Source organism: Dermacentor albipictus, chromosome 5, assembly GCF_038994185.2.
Source record: "Dermacentor albipictus isolate Rhodes 1998 colony chromosome 5, USDA_Dalb.pri_finalv2, whole genome shotgun sequence".
In the NCBI taxonomy this organism is placed as follows: Eukaryota; Metazoa; Arthropoda; class Arachnida; order Ixodida; family Ixodidae; genus Dermacentor; species Dermacentor albipictus.
Genome location: NC_091825.1, coordinates 137,088,671 through 137,111,092, shown reverse-complemented (window position 1 = coordinate 137,111,092; position 22,422 = coordinate 137,088,671). Strand labels below are relative to the sequence as shown.

Genomic DNA, 22,422 nt, shown 5'->3' with positions numbered 1-22,422 from the left:
CATATTTATATAATATTTATTATAATTGTCAATTATACATACATTACGTGCATGTTTTGCTCAGAGTTCGACGTAGCGGCTTAGCTGAATTGACGTATTGGTGTTATGTGGGAAAGCGAACGAACCTCATGGCCGGCTGTACAGCGATGTTACCACCCTATATATATTATAGTGCTTAGATTACTTACGTTAAACGGACGAGACCAACGTAACGTAGGCTTGATAGCGGGCAGAAACAGCGCGTGGGATGACCCTCACATAGCGGCTGCCAACATACTCTAAAAAGGGCTGCCGCGGGGAGCATAATTATTGTTACTACTTTCGGCTGCTTGACGATGTCGCCGATCAAATTTCTCACTATTTCGCAACGGTTGTGCAGCCCTCTGTTGTCACTGCAAAACTCGCCGCTACTTTTGACCGAAAGGTGCCAACACACTCACCCTTTGGCGGCGAAAGTGTTCAGTATATTTCGTGTTTATGAAGATGTCGTCGGCCTCACCGAAGTAAAGGCAGCCCAAACCAAGGTGTTGGAGGTGAGGCACGAGTCGCTGAATCTTTCAATAAAGCTGCTTGATAGCAGCACTTAGATCTTTCCGTCGCTTGTTAAGTACGTGCTTCATTACGACATTTAACTGCACATCGGTACAGGGTGCCATAACGTTGGTACACGTTTTGCTTGCCAGGCTGAACAAAAGTTCGTGACGACCCAAGAGCAACGGCGAGAGAAGCAGCAACGGATTTTACAACTTCAGAGCCAGCTGAAGGAAATCCACGCAGAACTTGACAAGACGCACCGGGGAGAGGATCGCTACCTTACCCTCATAACTCAGGTACGCCTGCGCGTATAGATTACTGGTAGCTTTACACACAAACGTGTGCAGGTACTGAACTCCAAGGAATGAAACCCCATTGTAGCTTCAAAGTGAAAACTAGAAGCTCCCTCTGGGGCTGAATTACTGCTTCGTGACCAGCAGGATAGATCACGCTGTCCAGACAGGTGAGAGTTACACAGTATTGCTTGAATGAGAAATGTTACGCTGTTTATACTGTTGGTAAGAGTTCTGTGCACTCGTTTTATGTGAACTATGCGCTATAGTTGACGACTGTTATGGACTTGTCACACTTGACTCTTGCAGGAGCACGCCGTCATCAAGGAAGAACGTTCCTTGCTTGAGCAGTTCAAGAACTTGGAGAAAGCAGAGCGGGATTACTTCGCCTCTCTCTCCTTGGCACTTCGGGAGAGCCACGAGAAAGAGCGTGCCCAGGGGGAGCGCACCAAGTACTGGTCCATTATTGGTTCCGTGTGCGGTGCTGTCATAGGCATTATCGGGGCCACTGTCAACAACCGGATACGCCTAAACCAGCTAAGAGACCTTGTGGAACGTTCGTCCAGCCAACCGGAGGTACAACGCCTGGTCTACAGCCTCTCGGACGAGTTCAAACGGCACAGAGACCAGATCGTGGAGTTTGTGTCCGACATCCGAGAGCTCCTTGGTGCTGCACCAATAGTCGCCGCGACGGACCGTGCAGCTGTGGTACCAGTAATGATGACCAAAGCCGGAAATAATGTTCAGGCTGACTCGGACCTTGAGCTTCAGATGAGGGAAGTAGTAGTGCTGGTAAAGCAGCAACAGCAATTATTAGAGAGGGAGACAAAAGAAATAAAAGCACTGCTAGCCGCCGACAGGGCTTTGGAAGAAGCTGAAGGAGATGTCAGGAGAGCAGCAGTGTACATTGGCGAAGACGTCAGAGACATTGTGGCTGACTCACAGCGGCAGTTGGAGTGGAAGATGAAGATAAACTCGCTTGCCATGGTAGCGCTAGTGTACGGCGCCCTTGCAGTGACTGTTCCACTTTTGGCGGCTTTTTTCAAAGGCTCTTGATGACTGACTACTGCCTTCCTTAATGAATTACAACTAAGTCGCATTGTTGACTGCATTTTCTTAATTCATTCTGCAAATGGATTCAGTGGACCAGCGAAGTTTTAAGTAGTTTTGATAGGAATGAAATCCCTCCAGTCAGCTATGTAGTTCCTGTTAGCAGTAAGTTGTGGAGTATGGTGTCATGTACTTCCCGAGTTGCAGGGAGCAATGCTTGTTGTGTGCAGTACAGAAGCAAGGTGGGTATTCCACACTACTTTGGTGTGCTTTCTCTTCAGTCTGCTGTCATCATTTGCTTCCAGATGTCCCTGTAAGAGCTATGCATACAGTGGCTTTTTTTTTTCTTTATATACATTATGAATACATACAACGGGCTTTACAAAATAAATTAAATGAAAACTCGTATTTTAAGAGAACAATTTTGCTTTCTTGCTACTTGTTTTGCCATTTTGCCTGAATAAATGCTGACCGTTGTGCACTCGTTGTAAAAGCACTTTTCACTGGCAGTAGCTTCCATCACCATAGCTAAACACTTTGAATGTCACAAACTACAGCATTTATGTGGCTCTATTCACCTTAAAACCTCAAGACACACATGTATCATCTCTGGCTAATCGTTAATACTATGTTCTGAAAGCATAAAGTTTCTGGCTGCAGCAAATGTAAACATTTGGCATTCATATAAGCACAGGAATATGCGTTTTCAGCAATGCATCATTCTATTGTTTTGCCATATAAATATTGCGAACTTTGTTATATGGTTCCTGGCTATGTGTACACGTTGCTGTCTGTGTTTGTTGCTTATTACATCAAGATTTTCTCTTAACGTCATCTCCACTTGTACCAGTAGAGAACTCTTTTTTTTTGTGCATTAGGAGGTTCCTTGTACATGCTTATTGCGCGTGGTTATGGCCACACGTGTATGCTCCTTCATGTGCGAGTTGTCAGTTCAAGATTTAAAGGTCAGGGTTAGAAAGTAGCTGCCAAGCAGGGAGGCCACCTCACTTGCAGGGCATGATAGTCTACAGGACACTGGCTGAATCCGGACCCCCTGAGGATGCGGAACTTAGTGATCGTGGTACTAAGCATGCAGCAAGCCTCTCTCCCCGCTCCCCCTTGGAGGCTGCCCTGGATCCACACCTGCTACAAGAATTTACAAATTTTCACCTGCACTTAAAGTTTTGGTTGTGTGAAATGTTTTCAGTATTTTATGCCGAGTAGAAGCCTATATGCCTTTGGGATTGTGCAGATGCCTCAACGAAGTTGTTTGGCAGGCAACTTGTACGTTTTCATTTTTGTCTGCTTTATTCAACTACTGGTGTGTGGCAAAACCCCGCAAGGCTGTCTTTATAATTTATACATGCTGTACTGATGGAAATTGGAGATCGCAGGGAGAGGCCTTCGTCCTGCAGTGGACATAAAATAGGCTGATGATGATGATGACTGATGAGCCAATAACCATTCTTGCATGAAAAATTTAAAGCAATGCTTATTATGTACAAATTGATTTGTTATACACTGTATGGAGAGCCACGACCGACACAGCATCAGAGGTGCCAAATTCAGTACCTACAGTCGGAAACAGGTCATGCCCAACTGGCACCATATGTTTCGAATATATATTTTGTCCAAATAGAATAATCATTTTTTACAGGTGACGCACAATAATCTTGTCCATGAAAACGCATTTGTACTTGTAAACAGAAGTAATTCAAGTAACATATAACAGCTCAAGTGAGTGTCATGTGGTGGCGGCACAGAACAAGCACCACGCTCGAAACCATGTGCCATGCATCTCAGCTGGGCTCGCTGCAGCGGCGACAGTGTTGGCGAATGCCTTCTTCAAACTCTTCCATCTGCAGAGTCAGCTTGAAGACGTCGAAGTTGCGGCGAATCGTCCTGGAGGCACTGCGCCGCACGGACATGGCATCCGCACCAGGAACTGTATACAAAATGTAAAGATGCATGTTAGAGGGCACCTTGCATTGATATAACAGTGAGACCTGAAGGCCAACTGACTGGAACTGCACGGAGTTGCCTTCCACAGACCTATGACATTGGCCGGTATCCCTGCAGGTCACTGCCTCACTCTTTGCCTACACTCCCTTTGTTCCCTGTTTGTTTATCCAGGTGACAGTGTAATTTTGAGCTATTAAACATCCCCAACATTGTGGGGAGGCATTGCAGAAAATGTTCCATGACCCGCCATGGTTGCTCAGTGGCTATGGTGTTGGGCTGCTGAGCACGAGGTCGCGGGATCGAATCCCGGCCACGGCGGCCGCATTTCGGTGGGGGCGAAATGCGGAAACACCCATGTGCTTAGATTTAGGTGCACGTTAAAGAACCCTAGGTGGTCGAAATTTCCGGAGTCCTCCACTACGGCGTGCCTCATAATCAGAAAGTGGTTTTGGCACGTAAAACCCCATTTTTTTATATGTTCAATGGATGCATCGTTAATGAGAGAGTAAAGTATGCATGGAAGCTCCATAATTGTAATGAGTGAGTGAAACGTGTTACTCGTCTATGGCGTGACACTTGTGACACCGTTTACAACCACATGACACTGTTGTGCACAGAGAAATGTGCTGTACAGGACGATTTCGGCCCACTCATAAGCCTGAAAAACTTCAATGCGAGTAAGTGCAATTGACATTGAGACCTGTTGAGAAATGAAAATAAAGTTTGGGTGTAAGAAGATATAATGACCATGGGTCACAGCAGTGTGTTTGCCACATCAAATAACCGCAACATTATCACTAAATATTTAGCAAAGACCTATAAGCAGCCTTAACAAGAACTAGGAGTGTGCGAATATACGAAGTTTCAAAGTTGAATCTAATATCGGGCACTAACTGTTCATATTCGAAAATGAACTATTTGGTATATTAGAATATCAAAACGAACCAAATATTTTGCAACAGCTCAGTGTTAAAGTCCGGTGACATTCTCCGTTTGTCAAAGAAAGTATCGTAACTTACTAGAAGTAATGCAATGACAAAAGCTTTTGAAGCAATCGCGAAACAAAATGGGAGTTTGCTTTCGGTTTCGCAGCAGAAACATGCATGAGAACCAATAATTTTTGCTTGTAGTCTGTCAGTTAGTGTTCCTTGCAGTCTAGTTATGTAGCAGTTTTATTTATCACACTACCAGTGATATTTTCCTTGCAATGAGCCCTTTTACTGTGCCTATGGCACACGGGTTCTTCAGCGGAATTTTTTTCCCACTACTTCTGATCTTTTTCGATTGACCATTTATTTAGCATTTTTGGAAAGCTTGTCATGAACCAGCCATTCAGTCTAGGAAAGCTTGTTTGCAACCATGCTCTAAAGATCTTAAGAGGCTATTTGCACACTAGTTCTTATAATGACAAATAGTGATCTTCCGTTTAAAACTGATCCTTATTATCCGTTACTCTTAGCTGTCTCTTTTTACTAGTCCGTACAAGTGCGGTGCCTATAAGGCTATACTGAAATAAATATTGCAGTTGTAATACGATGCGTCTGCATTTAACTACTTGATAATTACAATTCAATGAATATGCAAAAATGCTTATATTCGCCCACCTCTAAAAAAGATGACCATTAGCCTAGCCGCTAATGGTTATGTTACCGGTCATTGCGTCCGATACATCGAGAATAATGCTGACCAATTCTCATTGCTACAACAAATGTGCACTTTGCATATGTGCACATGTATGTCTCCCACCATAAAGTAAGCAGTATCAGCAACAAGTTTGTCACATGACATACCAACTAGCCCCACTGCAGTCTTTGCTGACCGCTAACGTATATTTAGATACGCGATTTGTAGAGGCGACTGAGCACGAGGTCGCGGGTTCGGTACCCGGCCGCATTCCACTAGGGGCGTATTGAAAAAGCACTCGTGCATCCCCTGAAGTCAAAATGGTTCCTGGGCGATCCACTAAAGCTCGCCTCATGGCCAACTGCGCAGTTCTAGGGCATAAAACCTCTTCAAACATTATTTGAATGGATCGACCGAAATCATGGAGGACCGAAAACCTTGTAGCAAGACAGTGTCCATTTGAGGTCCAGCTCCAGCGTGTATATTTTCGTAAATGTTCGACGGAGTTCCACGTAGCTTAGGGCACCTTAGGCGGAACTTAAGAGCACCATAACACTTTAGGGCACCGTAACAGCTGAAAACATAAAAATACAAAAAGAGGGTGGCGACGCGCACCACATTGGAGTTCTCGCACCGCTTGTGGGGATGCGCGATTCTCACGCGTCCCCTGATATGTTGTTTTCGCATAGCTCCCGTCTCCTGTAATCCGGCTTCGCCGCGAGGCCTGGTGCCCGCGGCAGTCGGTCTGGTTGAAGCGCAGTACGAGAGATGGCGCGAGTGTTACGCTGCTAACGCCACCTAACGGCGGGATTACTTGGGCGCAAAAAGGAGAAGGCTCTTCGGCCATAGAGAAACAAATTTGCTTCGGCTCTTCCACAGAATACCTACGTGGCTCTTCCTCTTTGGCTCGGAGTGCGTCGATCCATACTTCTGCGAGACCGTCTCGCGAAGCTTACCCCGGAATGGACGAACACGATCGTTCAAACGCGCCACCGTTCGCGTGACCGTAAGCGCGAACGACTAGGCGTTGATGTGCAGCATGGGACGAACAATTTGCTCGTTATCCTGTCGCAGTGAGTCGGAATTCCGCGATTTGTCGCGCGCCCATCGGCATGTTTTGTGGATAGCAACTCGGCTAGCAAGTATTAGTCAATGAAAGGTGCAATAAATGTACTTGTGATTGTTTGCACTACTGTGTCGTCGTTCCTTTGACCCAAGAGCAGGGATGAGAGCCCCACACGTTACAGCAGTTCACTGTACCAGCGTGCCGTGACGTTTTTATTGGTACAGATCGACTGCATTGCATTCTTAAAAAGTCAAAGGCTCAACTTAGCACACTTATTATCGAGCCACAACGGCGCATACATAAAAAAAAAAAGACGAACAAGAAGACGAATTAAAATCCGTAACGTTGCACAACGTGTAGGCGCGAAATTCGAAACAGAAAACTGTAACTAATTTTCTCTTCTAACAGTCAATAACCTGTTGCCGCGAAGTTAACTAGAAAATAGCTTCGAAAGGATAGTTTAACTGGCGCAGCGCTTCTCTTTACTGTACATCCTTCAAAGTGAGGGACGAGAGGAGCCGCGTCGCCGCCCGCATCGCTCACCGAGCACGACGTGCGCGGAGACGGCGAGCTTGTCGAGGCTCAGCGCCCAGATGTGCAGGTCGTGCACGCGCGCCACGCCGTCGACGGACAGCAGGAGCCGCTTGACCTCGTGGTAGTCGACGCTGTGCGGGATGCCCTCCATGAGCACGTTGAGCGCCTCGCGCAGGATGGCCAGCGTGGTGACCAGAACGATGACCGAGAACATGAGCGTGCACACCGGGTCCACGACGCCGCAGCTCGGGCAGAAGTAGATGACGATGGCCGCGACCAGCACGCCCACGCTCTGGATCAGGTCGCCCAGCACGTGGATGAAGGCGGCGCGCACGTTGATGTTCATCACGCCCCGACTCTCCTGGCTGCTTCGCGGCGGCGGTGGGTCGGGGCTCGCGCTGGCGCTGCCAGCAGCGGGTGCCGGCGCGGCGCCCGCGCCGGGTTGCTGAGGCGGCGTGTGCGCCAGGCTCCCGGAGCTCGTGTGACGGTCGTCCGGCGACCTCTGCGCCGTCATCGCCGCGCCGGCAGAGTCATGCCACGCGCACTTGTTCAGACCCGTCACCTCCAATGCCGTCCGCATCCTCGTTCGCCTAGTACTGTTCAATTGTGCCTCCACGAAACATTAGTGCGCGTTGTACTTTTCTTTGGTGTCTAAACATTCCTACACACGGCGACTTAACTATACAACACAGACTTCACCACGTAGGGAAATTGTTGCGATCCGCCTGAATGTAGCAGGACATATAAGGTGCAAAGGAAAAAGAAAGCAAACTTCGTTCATTTAAGGAAAGTTCGTTGTTATACGTGAACCCGACCGATCGCGCCCTGATCTATACTTCGTTTTCGGAGCATGCAGTCGCTCTTGCACCTGAACTAACCAGGGGCTTTAGAAGAGATGCATCGTGAGGCCGAATTGATCGACAACTCGATCGAAGCGCGCTGCAAGCAATAACTGAAATTAACGAACGCATCACTCGAAAATAGGTTGCTGTGGAAAGCATCGAGGCGAACGCTCGTGCTCGTTTCGCGCTTGAAACGTACAGTTTGACCATCCGGCGACGTTCTCGGATCGTGCTGGGAGACTCCGGGCTGTCCGTGGACGGGCGCAGCACCCGTGGCAGTTCCTGGTGTGCCCGCGGCGTTTTCCGAGACGTTTCCACTGGCACTGACAATGCCAGGGAGGTGCCGATTTGCCCCGGAGCCAATTGCTGCGAAGTCTAACGCGCCACTGCCTTCTGGGCTTGTCGACGACTTTGCCTGAACGCATGCAGTGAGGGGGCAAAATGATGTGAGCAGACATATAAAGCCCACAGTGCGAAGTACAAAAAAAGTTTACGCAGTTACAAATACACAACTATGTGATTATCGCCGGTTCATCTCGTGCCGCAACAGCGTAACAAATTGCGGGCCCGCAATCAACATATACTGTACATTGCACGCCCTGTTAATTAAACGGTTCAATGACTCATCTGATCGCGCAAGCTTTGCCACACGGCCTTGTAGTTAATACTCTGTCCAAGCATCGTAAATCATGCTCGTTGATTAAAGAACACGTGATGCCCACAACGCTTAGTATCAATACATTACAATGACATCAGAGTTATTAGTTGCTCTTAGGCGTGATACGCATGTGAAGCTAGCTGCGCGCAGCGGTCTATAGTTCCTCTTCAGATAACGTATTACCATGCCAGCGACAGACACCACAAATGTCGGAGAAAATAACCTTTTAAACACGGTCACTGTAAACCGACAAATAAATGGAGAAAATACCCTTTAACAGCAATCACTGTAAATCGATTAACGATCGATAGGCAAAGGCTTCGTTATAACTTTCGTGCGCACCCGTTGGCTTCCCGGTGGTGGGCCCACTGCGTCCAGCGGCGCGCCCCGTTGTTCGGTCGCGTCTTGATGCGGCGTCATGGCTTCGGTGTCGACGCCATCGGGTGCCTCGGTGTAGTGCGACAACGGCGTTTCCGGGCCGGGCGGATTGTACGGCGGCGACGACATGGACGGTGCGCTGGCGCTGTGACCACTCGGGCCAACTTCGGATACGTGCTGTGGACCCATGGCTTGCAGGCTGCCTGCAGCAGGGACGATACAGGCAGCCCACTCGCCATGGTACCTTTCCTCACTCCATTCCTCTCTCTCTCTCTCTCTCTCTCTCTCTCTCTCTCTCTCTCTCTCTCTCTCTCTCTCTCTCTCTCTCTCTCTCTCTCTCACTCACACACACACACACACACACACACACACACACACACACACACACACACACACACACACGCGCGCGCGCGCGCGCACACACATTTACAAATACAGACGGCCCCCTAGTAAGTTTTTCACGGATGCACAGAGTTGAAATGCAGCAGCCGAGAAAACTTATTACGTGTGTACGATGAACGTACTGTTGACCTTGTTATAATCTGCTTTTACTGTAATGAAATTATAATTAGCCAGCCCGCTACACCGAGTATATTAGGTAACTTGAACCAAGCTTTAAAGAAAGAAAGAAAGAAAGAAAGAAAGAAAGAAAGAAAGAAAGAAAGAAAGAAAGAAAGAAAGAAAGAAAGAAAGAAAGAAAGAAAGAAAGAAAGAAAGGTTCTACTTCGTAGTCGGATGGGATCAAAGGCGCATGTAATTGTCAGGGCAGCTGTGTTGAGCTGTGTACCCGAATTGTTTTTTGCAGCGCCCTTAGCTTATTAAGGCTTCTTTCATCTTCACAATAGGCTGAGATGCTTGTTTGAAAAGTTGTAGAGGACGTCCGAGAACAGCTGGCACAGTTGCTTCCATAAAAAAACAGTGTATTCTCTCTCTGGGCTTTGAAACAATTGCGCGAAATCTAAACAGCGTCGTGGCTTGCATGTTAGGAAACAAGTGTCTCTTCTTCTTCTTCTTCTTCTTCTTCTTCTTCTTCTTCTTCTTCTTCTTCTTCTTCTTCTTCTTCTTCTTCTTCAGGACATTGGTTACAACGAAGTGACAGTCCGTGGTGGTCCAACACACAGTAGAGGCCAGACAGCTCCCGAAAACAACTTCGTGCCAAAGTGGAGTGTGACCATGGCCGCTGTTGACAAGCGTTAAGTAGGCAGCGAAAGCGTATTGGCGCATTTAACTTGCAAAGAGCCTCAAGAACTGTCCCTGCTGCTGAAGTGCATTCGTGCATACGTTAATCACTCATAAACGCTCCTAAAGCTGTCTTTTCCTCAATAAGGAACATTATGGGGCGAAGCTCCCTTTAAAGGGTCCTCTGCTACAGGAAGTGGGGTGTGCGAATAGTAATTTTTGAGAACAAATTGAATACGAATGGAAAAGCACCAGAAGCGAATTGAATCGGATGTCGAATATTTTTCGAATAGCGTTTGACTAATGAGCAGCTGCCTTCACCGTTAATAAAGAATGATATTTAAAATCTGGTATTCACAACGTTAGAAAGTTTCTCTCGTTACAGTGCACATCATGAAGTGTTGTTTATTAAAAACAGAAATGCAGTATTATGAGCAAATATGCCGTTTATTCGCGTACTTGGGACTCATAGGTGAGTGCGAATGATAACGGTTGCCTGGCTTCCTGAACGACGCAGTGTGCTCCACCAAAAAACGGCATGTTATATGGTCGCCGGACTTTCTAGGACCGAATCGAAAAGGGCAATGCTTGATTAGTTATTCGAAAGTTTCGAATATTTTCACACCACTGTACTGCGTTTCATACTTCACGTGCAACGCGGCAGAGGCTTGAGAGACTTTCGGCAGTGGCTGCGTTCGCATGAACAAATAGTTCGGTGTACTGCCAGGCTGTTCTTCATTTAGATTCAATATTAGGTGGAAAGAAATTTAAGTAACAAGCTCTGCGTTTGTATTACTACCAATACGTTGCTGTAGATTATTTATTTATTTATTTATTTATTTATTTATTTATTTATTTATTTATTTGTGGGGGAGAGGGGGGTTGCAGCCCGTCGCGGCAGCACCAAGTGCATGCTCGTGCGAGCAAACACCCGTTGGCGCGCAGCCCAGCATAGAGGGAACGTGCGCAGTGACACATTTCAGTGACCGGACTTCTTGCGCAGCTGCCACGGCGTTTCACGAGTGGTCGCACGCGAATTATGAACGGAGATGTAGCAGGATGCGACGTAGCTCGCCTTTTCGTAACATATCATCTGTTTCTACATCCGTCATTACTAAACCGTTTTCAAAAGTTATCGCGGCAGAAGGCTCCCCGGACGGCGCTTTATACATAGTATGCACGTGATGTCACATCCGCTGCTGTCGTCTGCTTCCGCCATCTTTGGGTACCTTATGAACAGGCGCGCGTATAGTCCTACAGGTTCCCCAAGATGGCGCTGCCGTAAACCGGAAGTCGTGAAATATCATTGAATGACGTACGTGCATACTATGTATGCTTGACTTCGTGCGCATAATGAATAATGTCCGAGGGGCCGTTCTATGAGACCTTCAACGAACCAGTGGCGAGCGCTACGCGGGGGTCGACGCCGCGGAAGACGTCGAGGCGGCTGCACCGTCGCGACGAGTCCATCTCGCTGGCGGTGGCACCGTGCGGCACGAACGGCTCGGTCGAGAGCAGCTCGAAGCGGCGCGCCGACTCCTCTGACCCGTGGCTGTGGCCCAGCGGGCCCGTCGGGTGGATCTGCAGCGCCAGGCCCATGCTGCGCGCGTCCGCATGCAGCGCCGATCAGCCACGCCCGTTTCCAAGCACGATCAACGTGCAATTACTTCGCGGTCCACTCTTTTAATGGGAACGCCGAATTAGCATTCCCTTGTCGACTGCATGTATGGGTGCTTCGCAGGTTACTATATATATATTTTTTTCGTGCTTGTTTGCCTGCTTTATTAACGCATGATACCAACCAGTTTTTTTCCCTTTAAGGTCGAAGAAATGCTGCGCTCACATCGCCTTAATTACCAGTTGTCACTGTCGTGCATACTGTAAGAGTAAACCGCATTGTACGTGACACCTGAACACGTGGAGAAGCCGTTCAAAAATGAGGGTTAGATGTATTCCGAACAAGGCGCATGCGCTGACGTGCACTCGGGAACAAAAGCTTACGAGGCACAGCTACGGCGGATAACATCGATTCGTTCGCTATCTGTTACGCGATGTGCAAGATGCTTTATCGTGTCCGACGAAAATTCAGACTGAAACGTGAAAGCAATTGGTACGCGTTAATTAGGATGCTCGATCGATTGGAAAAACAAGTTGGCCGCTCACATTATGTTGACCACGACGCCGACGGAGGCGGAGATAAGCATGATGGTGGCGTCGATGTTGTACTCCTTGTTGATCATCCTCTGGATCGCCATGTAAACCAGCACGCCGGTGACGGCCCAGATCATAATCACAGATGTCAGCGCGCCGATCACCTCTGCAGTAGTGCAATATGGTGCAGTGTAGTAATTGGCGGGGTGTTTTGCGTGGTAAGCGTTCAATGGAATTATCTGGTGGAACGGAAAGTGAAATGTCAGTAACTGAAGTTGCTGAGCAAATACCAGCGATATTATTGACGTCTGCGTTGAAGCCGGACCAAAGGAACATCACCCTTAACTACGTAAGCGTTCAAGCATCTACGAAGTGTACAGTACGATCCACTTTTAAGGGAAACAGATCTACAATGCTCAATCACGCACTGCTTCAACATTTATTCTATACTCTATGAAATAAGCGGTTAATATTACTCCTTAAACATAGTTCAACCTGTACGCCTTTGTGGAAAATTTGAACTGGCGTGAGTGTTTGAATACTGATTGCTGACACTGTACGACTGTCAAGAAGTAACGCGTGTGATTACAGATAGTCAATTATTCCACCAAGAAATGGTCCGTCACCATAGTTATACGGATATCTCGCCGGGGTCAAATGTGGGAGGCGGTAAACCTGGATCTAAGTGCAAGGCTCGGGATTATTTCGACCATCTTACGATCTTTAACGTGAACAACATGGTATGTGACCGTAACTACAGCTCGGTAGGGTTAAATCTGTACAAGACCAAAGCGAAGGGCTCCAGGTTTTTTCGATCACCCGGAAGTGTAGGTACTCGGGTGTTCTTGTATAACGTATATATCTGGAGTTAAAATTGTATACTTAATCGCGGCTGCTGCGTCTTCCTGGGAATCTCCACGCACAACGTGCAAATGATTTTGCAGGGGCAGCTATATGGTGACCGTTTGAAAGGTTATACCAAATATTTTTTTCTTATTTGCTGCACCGAATTTTTCAAAAGTTGCCTGTGGCAGACAGCACCTTTATAACCCTTAAGCAATATAACTATAGATTAAGTAACCATTGCTTCTACCAAAAATCAGAATGCTTAATTGAATAATTAGCATAATTACAATAATTAACTTTCTCAATAATTACTTTTTGGCACATATTTCAATTTACGAATGAATTGTGGCCGGCGAGTTCGCAACGATTAGAACTGTGTATCTGTCACGGTTATACTAAAATATTACATAACGTCTTCGCAGAAACACCCTTTGTAAAAGGAGACGGGTTATGGTGGCTTCTAGCCACCATAGAGGGGTGTTGATTGGCGGTTCACAACCAGATACGAAGATATACGCGCGGTGGTCGCGCGCTGTGTTTTCCCCTACTCGGCGGCCCTGCCTCGTCGGCCACTCGACCCGCTCGCGTGTCGGATCCACGCGAAAGAAACTCGAGTCACCTGCGTACCTGCACGGTACCAACCAAAACTGAGGCGTTTCGTGGCAGGCCTGGCGCCCATCCACAAAGAGAACAGGCTTATCATGAAGCTGGCGAAGTCTGTTAAGAGGTGAGCCGCATCCGTCGCTATCGCCAGGCTGTTCGCCAAAATGCCACCTGCACGAAGAGAGACACGTTTGCCATTACAACGTGTCCACTGCCGAGAAAGCATATGCGTATGCAGGGTCAGGAGTTTGGGGGCGGCGAGAGGGAGTCTCTAAACGACTGAATTTCTTTTGCCTTTTAGGGGGCAGTAAATGTTAAGTGCATCCTGAACGTACACAACGTGTGCGATCCCCACCCGCTAATTTCAAGCTACATGCCTATAGATACACTTCCATTGTCCACGTACTATTGCGACCAACTTCTATTCTAATGAATACGGTACATGTTCTGACATACACCTATTTTTGTTGCGGTGTTATTGCGATAGCAATCAGACAATTTAAGCTGTGATCCGTAGATACTTAAGTATATGTAGTAAATACGTAAGTATACGTATGCTATACACTCGCGTTTATCTTTGTCGTGTGTGCAAGGTATAGATACCATGTTACTCAACCGCCAAAATTGCTCAAACCAGGTTTTACGTCGTGGCCTGAATTATTCCTCAGAATATTTTAGAACTGCAGCGCGCAAACAAAAGTCGTGAACATATCGTTAACATCGCATGCCCTTTATCTGAAGTTTTCTGGGACATTAGAAAGTACGATTGGAGTGATGTAATTTAACTGACGCCACGGGCAGCGTAGAGGCGTCTATGTGATGTCATTAAAGAGCATACACGGCGTTTAAAGCTTTAAAAAGGGTGCCAGAAATTTCGGCGCACCTGCGTATATAGTATAAGAACGCCGTCCGAGAAGTTCAAGCGCTGCACTAATTTACCTTGCTACCGCCGTCAGCGCTTTCTGAATTCGGGCGAAACCTATATATTTTTGTGCGTTTTTCGCTTGCTCATTTGTGTTACAATTCGAAAATGACGCGCACGTGCACTAATAATTAATGAGAGGGAGTGTATACTCACCGACGAGCTCGAAGAGCATGAAGGTGAGGCAGAGAATGCTGGCGCAGATGAGCCGTCGGCGGGCGCTGACGTCCACGTCAGCTGCCTCGTCGTTTTGGTTTTTGTGGCAGTGGATGGACGAGACCTGCGCCGGGACTCCCTTCGAGTAATATGACAGGGGGAAAGCCACATTGCTTTCAAGAGGCCGTGCAATATGGCGGCTTAAGGACACATGTCCCACACAAAAGTATGTTCGACTGGAAAGCTACTTGTTAACATATACGCATACGTCATATTTAAAGCCGCGCGTCAGTTGCTTAAAAACAAATTCTGCGTTCCCTGTCATGTAATGGTCATGACTATACGTGTTCAGTGCTTGAGTGCAGCAGCAAGCTTCGATCAACTCGTTGTTTATGACGTGCGTGCAAAGATGTCTCCTTGACGCACGTCAAGTCTCGCCAAGCATTAGGCATCTGCCGTGGGACTGTCCTGTCCCGCCAGTTCATTTCCATTTTTTTTTTCAGGCGCACAGAAGGCACATCTCCAAATCTTTGCCTCCCGTACGCTTACCTGACCCAAAAACTCCTGACTCAAAAATCTCAGCCGGCGTCCGTAGTTTCGCAGCCAAGACTACTTTAAATTTAAACTGCGAAGGCTAGTGTTCGTGCCAGCCAAGGCTGCGTGTTCCCGAGAAAGGAGCTAGGAAGGCTCGCTGGTTGTGCTCACTGCTATCCTTCCGTGAATCTTCGTTTAGTAGGCATCAAGCGGATGGCGATAAGAGGCGAACAATGGATAAATCCTTACTTCTGGTTCCTTTTCCGGTTGGCTGACCAACCTGTCCTAGGAAGTGTTGAGCTGACACGACCCATAGCTTTCACTCCACAGATCCACTGGACCGTGTACTCTTAAAACTGTTGCACCCTTTGGGGTGTATATTTGTGCCACAACAATAATCGTCATCTGCCTTGCTTGCGTTTCCTTGAAAGCTCGGCGCTCGCTACTTTCCTGTCGAGGATGCTGTGTCACGCTGATAACGCGCAAGCCGTTCGTTACTTGGAAGTATACTCTCAAAAAAGTTAACACTCTCTGGGGCGTATCCTGTCCCACAACGGTAATCGCCATCTGTCTTGCCCGCATTTCATTTCTTTAACGCTGCGAGCCCGGTACTTCCCAGTCATGAACGGCACGCGCGTTATCAGTGTTACGTATCATTCTCGACAGGAAAGTAGCGAGCGCCGAGTTTTCAAGAAAGGAAACGCAAGCAAGGCAGATAACGATTATTGTTGTGGGACAAATATACACCCCAAAGGGTGCAACTGCTTCAAGAGTGTACCGGGCTCGCAGCGAAAGGAAATGCGGGCAAGACAGATGGTTATTGTTGTGGGACAAGGTAAGCCCAAAAGGTGTAAATTTTTTAAAGAGAGTTGTGCGAGATGGAGTTTGGCCGGTTTTCAAGTGGGGTGTATAATAGGGTGCAAGTAGGGCGACCAGCAAGGCGCATGTATGAACAGGGTTTCAAACGGGGTGTCAAAGGGGCGCCAAACAAGGTATCTAGCGGCGCGTTTCGCGGGCGTAAAATAGGCTGAATCGGAGACACGACCCGTGTGTATGACCCTGCCGTTTCGTTTGAAAGTAAAACCACAAGTGAACGGAACCTGCTGCTCCAGATTACTGCACTATACCCACTGCAGAGCTTGGCCGCGGGGACTCAGACACGGCGTTTACTATAGAGGGAAATAAGGGTTGGATTCCATACCGCTACATGTAACTCCGCAGCTGTGATCCGACTTTGTTCATCACGCTAACGCGACAGCTAGGCATCCGTAATATAACGAGCAGTGGCCTCGGCCTCGTTTGTGACCCGGCACTGTTTGCCGTTTCGCGCGATGCCATAAGAGATGGGAGAGGCGCAGGCTTACAGCTCTCAGCACATCCATCGAGAGTGGGAGACCTTCAGTCGTGTCTTGCAAACCCAAGTTATGGTTCAGGCGGTTCGCGTTCCAATCTCCGACTGCACCCGCAGCAACGCACGAGCCTTCTTCTTCTTCTTCTTCTTCTTCATCACTTTAGTTCATTCCCGCTCGGGCCAACGTTTGTTTCTAAATTACGACACCAAGCGGAGCGGTAGTCGCAGAAACAGAACGTACAACGAAAACACAAAATACAGTACAGCTTGAATGCATGCTGTGGTCACCGCGAGACCGGGGCATCCTACCAAACCTTTAAGCATCTTAAAAGTGCAGCTGGAGCAACAGTCTAGGGACCGTGCGGATCTGAGAAAAACGCTTCATTTCCTGGCAGTTTCTGAGTGTAGCAAGTGAAACCACACAACACATGTTGTTTTCATACACGTACTATATAATAGCAGCTGGAAATTTGAATACCTAGCTGCCTGCTGAAGCTGCGGAAATATTTATTTTTCTCAGATCCTGCTGCAAGTACATTTTTAACGCCGACTGTGCTTTGTAGCAGGCTCTAACGTACTAGATCATATAGCCTGATCTTTCCGTCTTTGTCATAATTTATCCTCTTTATCAGATACGATAGAATGATGGCACTGGGGCCTCTGTTTGACAGATCTACAAGAAAAAAATAACAATCTCAATAAAACTATAAATGTTCATGCAACGTTTTTTATTCAATATCTGTACGAGTATCACCTAGTTTAGAAACGATCTGGAATAACTCTGCATTTTGATACACCCGGAATAAAATGAGGATGGTGTGGTGGCCATGGGAAAAAGGGTGGAATACAAATGATTGGTTCGCCTTCACCTTAACAGGCAAAACATTAAGAAAAAGGAAATGGCTGTACGATTCTGTGCTGCGACACACCAGAGGATCAGTGCAACAATTAACATAGAGAAGCATTTAACATTACTGCGACCACCAACATCATTCCGAGTTGAGAGAAAGAGCATATCACAGCTATTACTGTGAAAAATGAAGCTTTTTGACGCCACAGGGCCATAGAGTGTCTCAGCAGCTAACATAGAGAATTTTTTTAATAAAAGCGATGCATTCAGTGCCTATGGAACCAACTGCATGTTGTTAGTCTCTAGAGAAGTCTCTAGCATAATTTGTTATTAGTATATTGATTATTAGTAATTAACAAACTTTTTTGAATTTACTTTATGGATGCAACATCAATAGAACGTTTCTAGAACACACTCTTAAACCTCACTTTCAGTTGTTTACGATGAGCTAGCTTTTGCATAGCTTTTTTGCCACACTTTTTTCAAATACGCTCTACAAACCTTTATTTACATTGTATCCATAAAGTTAAGTTTTTCAATCACTACTAACCACTCTACTAATGAGAGCACAAAATATGGCCAGTAACGTACAGTTGGTCTTAAAGGGACACTAAAGGCAAATACTAAGTCTACGTGAATTCTTTAAATACCATTGCAGAAACCTCGCAACGCTTGTTTCGTGCCAAGACTTACTTTACGAGAAAATTGTAACTAAAGGGTCCGAATACCTTTTTCGAAATTCAAATCTCCCGCCACCCAACCGGGGGAGCGGTGACGTTGCATACGCCATCACCACCCTTTGCTGCCGTCGGTGAGCAAAACGGCGCCCGACAGACGACGGCACCGAGCCAAGACAGATCGGCGGATTTGCCGCTGCAGCTGCTTTTTGGTCAAGTGGCGTAGACCGTTTGGGCATCCCGCGACATCACATGGAAGTTGAATTCTCTGCTACTTGCAGTTTGTGCGAGTTTCACGAGCCAGCAAAACCAGCACAGCACTAGGCGATCAGGAAAGTACCGAAACGCGAAAGAGTGGGCGGCGCAGAGTCGAGCGAGAACGAAACCTTTCGACCGCCCGCGTCGTTGTCAACCGTAGTTCCAATGAGTTCTTTTTTCTAAACAAGAAATGGAACTGCACAAGTAGCATTTTATTTCATATTATAAAACAATACAAGGATGTTTTTGCAACGAATAGTTGAGTACTAGTAACAGAATTTAACTGATGAGTGCTTTTGTCATTGGGCAAGTGCTTGAATGTCCTGGGGAGTCTCTACTCATGTCCAGCATTTATCTATATTTTTCAATTATTAAGGCTCTGTTCGCGATAATATTGACGTGTTAGAGATTCTCGAGCACTTATCTATCACTTTAGCCTGACTTAGTATTTGCCCTTAGTGACCCTTTAAGCACAAACACAGGTTTCCTTTTTCATGACTTTTTGCACTTACTCTGCGTTAGCTGGGACACCAAGTAATGTTTGTGTACTAACCCCACCCTTATCCTAAGACATATCTGCTCAAATTTTCTGGCTGCCTTGCTGCTTATAGTCTCGGTGCCAGAGTTCGATTAAGAAATTTAGAGGTCCCACAGACCCTAATCACAGAACACCGATACAAACTGCCCTAATGATGAAGTGGCCTCGATAGGAGGCTAAGAGGAACATGTAACTTTGTTATAGTGCAATAACAGCAACAGATGCAGAACTTGAACAGTGGTGCAAGTGACATTGAACTAGTCTATAACTAGTCTATAGTGCTAGCGAACGGTCATTTATATTGTAAATTATAGTATTTACATTACATTTGAACGAACACTGGCCGGTCTATTTTGAGCTCAGTTTTTTTTTATAAGTATATGATAGTTTGTTTTTGCAGACATTGAATATTTGCTTTTAATTTGAGCATCCATCCAGTTTTGCCATCATGGACATGAAAAATAAAAGCATCGTAATTAAACATATGCATTAGTATAGGCACTCTCCCCTGTTTTGCCTTGAACTACTGATGCATGAAAGGTCTCCCAGTGTACCAACACACAACAGTGTTCCCAAGACCCTATTCTCACATTTCATTTGTTGCCCAGTGTACAGAGCAATTTATTAGTAAAAGATCGCACATAAAATTTGTTTCTGGTGCATACTTAATCCATTTTTTTTTAAAAGAAACAGTTGAATAAAATTCAACTTCTGCATAAAAAAAAAATGTTTCCTGTAAGAATTCGCACTGTAATCTGCAGTGCAAATTCTATTGTACCTTCTATTGACCTATTGTACAACCAAAATAATAGAAATAAGAGTGGTGCTGCAACTGGCACCATGAATAAAGTACACCTTTGGCCTACTACAACCGTTTTCCCTTATCACAGTCAAGAATGCTCAAAATGCAGTAACTTGCCACCAAGCATTTCTTTGAGCACATTCCCTGTTCATATCATTCACTGACAGCATAGCATTCCTGCTACAGTCAAGTTTTCAGAGTACACCCAAAGCAATCTTGATAGGCACTTCCTTGCAACCGGATTTTGAGAAGACAGGATTGTCCACTGGGTACAACGTAAATCCTTCCAATAGACTGTCAACACCACCAGAGAGTGCCAGTACTTTGGTTCGGGATTTTGGTGTTTGCTCTGCCAGTTGCCTCAGTAGGCATTCTTTTACATGAGCCTTGGTCAGGGGCAAAAAAGGCACAATTTCTGCATTTCTTAACCACGGCGGAAACATGCCACGATATGCCTCAATAAGCTTTTCAATGTCTTCTGCAGTTTCCTGCTTGCGCACATCAGCAATCTGCTTCAACGCAAAGCCCTCTGCCACATTACCTCCGCCACTCAGTGACAGAACGAAGATCACTGCTTGACCTCTCTGCACTCTTGCCTTTTCCCAAGTTGAAAGAACAGCCTCCAGCTGTGTGCTGAATGAATCATCCAGTGGACTAGGCCGCACTGTGTCAAGCCCAAGGTCGACATCATCGATGACAATAAGGTTTGGCCGCCATGATGACAAGGAGTACCGCAGCCAGTGTAACAGGTCGTTTCCTGTTTTGCGTGCAAGTGCTATCTTGTGCGATGCAACCAGAGCCTCAGTATGTGGATAGTGCTTGGCTATTAGTGACAGTGCGTATGTCTTTCCACACCCGGAGCAGCCAACGTACACAAGCACAAGTGGAACTGATGCTGCAGATTCACTGCTATTCAAATAGCGTGCTATGGCAGTCACTGTCCGGTTTATGGCAATATTCTGGCCAACAAGATGCTGCTGAAGTGTGAGGTTAAGTGCCTCCACCTGTAACAGAAAAGAGAAAATATGACAGAGCAGTTTAGGCTGATGTTGAACTATCCCTTAGGCAGTTGTACTACCATGTGCAATGTAATTTCAAAGGCGTGTGTCTCAAAGCTTGAACGCTGGACAAAAAAAAAGCACTTTTAATTAGACATCTGTGCATGTAGTTCAACGAAATTAGGACACTAAGCTGAGCACGCCTGCAATTTGCTAAGTGGAGGTTTGAGTACTTTTCATTTCGTTACACTAAACTTACGCAAGTGCATCATATACAACCAGCGTGACTCTGTACCTATATATGTAGCCTTTTCAACGGTGCACCACGTCACCACTTTCATTTACAGTCAAAGAGGCCACGTTTCGACAGGTGCGCAAATTACATGCACCCATAACGCAGCAGAAAGATATTATTTTCACACATCTCCACCAGACGTCATTTCATAATCAGATTGTTTGTTGAAGATTGACAACGACCATGCACTCCTGCGCGCCTAGCATGCAGTGCGTATCTGTTCAAGTTGCACTTCGCATGTGCAAGGCTTTCACCAACCTGCAGCTCACTGGAGTCGAGGCATTGCGGGTGAAAGAAGAGGAACACCAGGAAAAGGCAACCTAGCGAGACGCAGGCTTGTAGGAACGACCAGACGACGGGTATGTAGCGCGTGACGAATCTTTTCGGAATCGTACTCCACTTGGCCTGCCAAAAACTGTTCATACAGATCCACTGTCTGTCTAAACATTCCGATGATGACGCTGTTTCTCTATGGCGGTAGATATCTCCTGCATGTATAGACAACAACAGGCTTTTTTCAGACAACGCCGGCAACTAATCTTTTCCAAGTTGCAAGAACACACTAGCGGCGCATATTATGTTACTCACGGGAGCATTTCTTCGTCATCAGCTTTCCATTCCGCTCGTGTCCGGTATCAGTAATCGCCAAGCGCTTTTTTGGCACCGAGTCTGCAAAGTAAGCAAAGATATACGGAGCGGGTGCATCGTAACGTGGGTATTAAATATTGCTGCAATGCGGCGCACTGGACTTACTTGAACGAGCGTACTCTGGCTCATACCCTGGATAAGTGATAGCCAATCGTTTTTTCCCCATTTTATCAGCAGCACAATGCAACAATTGAAAAAGGGATGCTCACAACTCTACGCGCGCACTAACGGACGTCGCCAACGCTTTCATGGCCCCGCTGCCGATGACAAAAAACACCGACGCCGAAACACATGCCGAAACCGTTGGCCTGCCGTTGCGATGTTGCTGCGCGTTGCCAGCGCTTCCTTGTTGCGGCTGCTTTTGCGCTCATGCTACTGACCCCGCTCGACCTCAAATGGCCCAAACGTCGGATGTGGATGCGGCATCGACTTCGGTGGCTACGATTGCGGCTAATGCAGGTGTCGCTAGTATCGCTAGCTTCAGCCGTTGATATTACCGTTCCGATGTCAGAGGCTGGAAGGTTTTCAAAACCTTCTAGCCTCTGTAGTATTACCGGGTACTACCTACGTACGACTACATTCTATGGGGGCATTCGCTGGTAGTAATGCAGCAAACCTCTTTGCCGAGTCGCGTACATACTCACGCGGTTCACGCCGTAGGTCTCCCGTCCGGC

At 46.7% G+C, this 22,422-nt stretch overlaps 3 protein-coding genes across 5 annotated transcripts; 1 reads left to right on the top strand and 2 right to left on the bottom strand.

Annotated features, from left to right (window-relative positions):
- The first annotated feature begins 87 nt into the window (after positions 1-87).
- LOC135909278 (mitochondrial potassium channel-like) lies at positions 88-2,358 on the top strand. Its single transcript, XM_065441188.2, has 3 exons — positions 88-533; positions 684-830; positions 1,137-2,358. Exons 1-3 carry the CDS (start codon positions 336-338, stop codon positions 1,881-1,883), a joined length of 1,092 nt encoding a protein of 363 aa, XP_065297260.1. The 5' UTR covers positions 88-335; the 3' UTR covers positions 1,884-2,358.
- A 1,127-nt stretch (positions 2,359-3,485) lies between these two features.
- Positions 3,486-16,872, bottom strand: LOC135909277 (proton-coupled zinc antiporter SLC30A2-like). 2 transcript variants are annotated; one of them, XM_065441186.1, is made up of 9 exons: positions 16,696-16,872; positions 14,798-14,936; positions 13,744-13,890; positions 12,283-12,436; positions 11,517-11,719; positions 8,905-9,143; positions 8,104-8,319; positions 7,072-7,564; positions 3,486-3,822 (listed from the first exon to the last, which is right to left on the bottom strand). In XM_065441186.1, the coding sequence occupies exons 1-9, from the start codon at positions 16,711-16,713 to the stop codon at positions 3,677-3,679; spliced, it is 1,755 nt and encodes a 584-aa protein (XP_065297258.1). In that variant the 5' UTR covers positions 16,714-16,872; the 3' UTR covers positions 3,486-3,676. The 2 variants fall into 2 exon arrangements, with proteins under 2 accessions (XP_065297258.1, XP_065297259.1); XM_065441187.1 differs by having other exon boundaries at positions 14,798-14,921; positions 16,696-16,870.
- Positions 16,873-18,658: 1,786 nt separating this feature from the next.
- On the bottom strand, positions 18,659-22,140 carry LOC135909275 (torsin-2A-like). Of its 2 annotated transcripts, none has more exons than XM_065441184.1 (4): positions 21,958-22,140; positions 21,689-21,769; positions 21,359-21,588; positions 18,659-20,811 (listed from the first exon to the last, which is right to left on the bottom strand). In XM_065441184.1, exons 2-4 carry the CDS (start codon positions 21,705-21,707, stop codon positions 20,002-20,004), a joined length of 1,059 nt encoding a protein of 352 aa, XP_065297256.1. In that variant the 5' UTR covers positions 21,708-21,769; positions 21,958-22,140; the 3' UTR covers positions 18,659-20,001. The 2 variants fall into 2 exon arrangements, with proteins under 2 accessions (XP_065297256.1, XP_065297255.1); XM_065441183.1 differs by having other exon boundaries at positions 21,854-22,139.
- Positions 22,141-22,422: the final 282 nt, after the last annotated feature.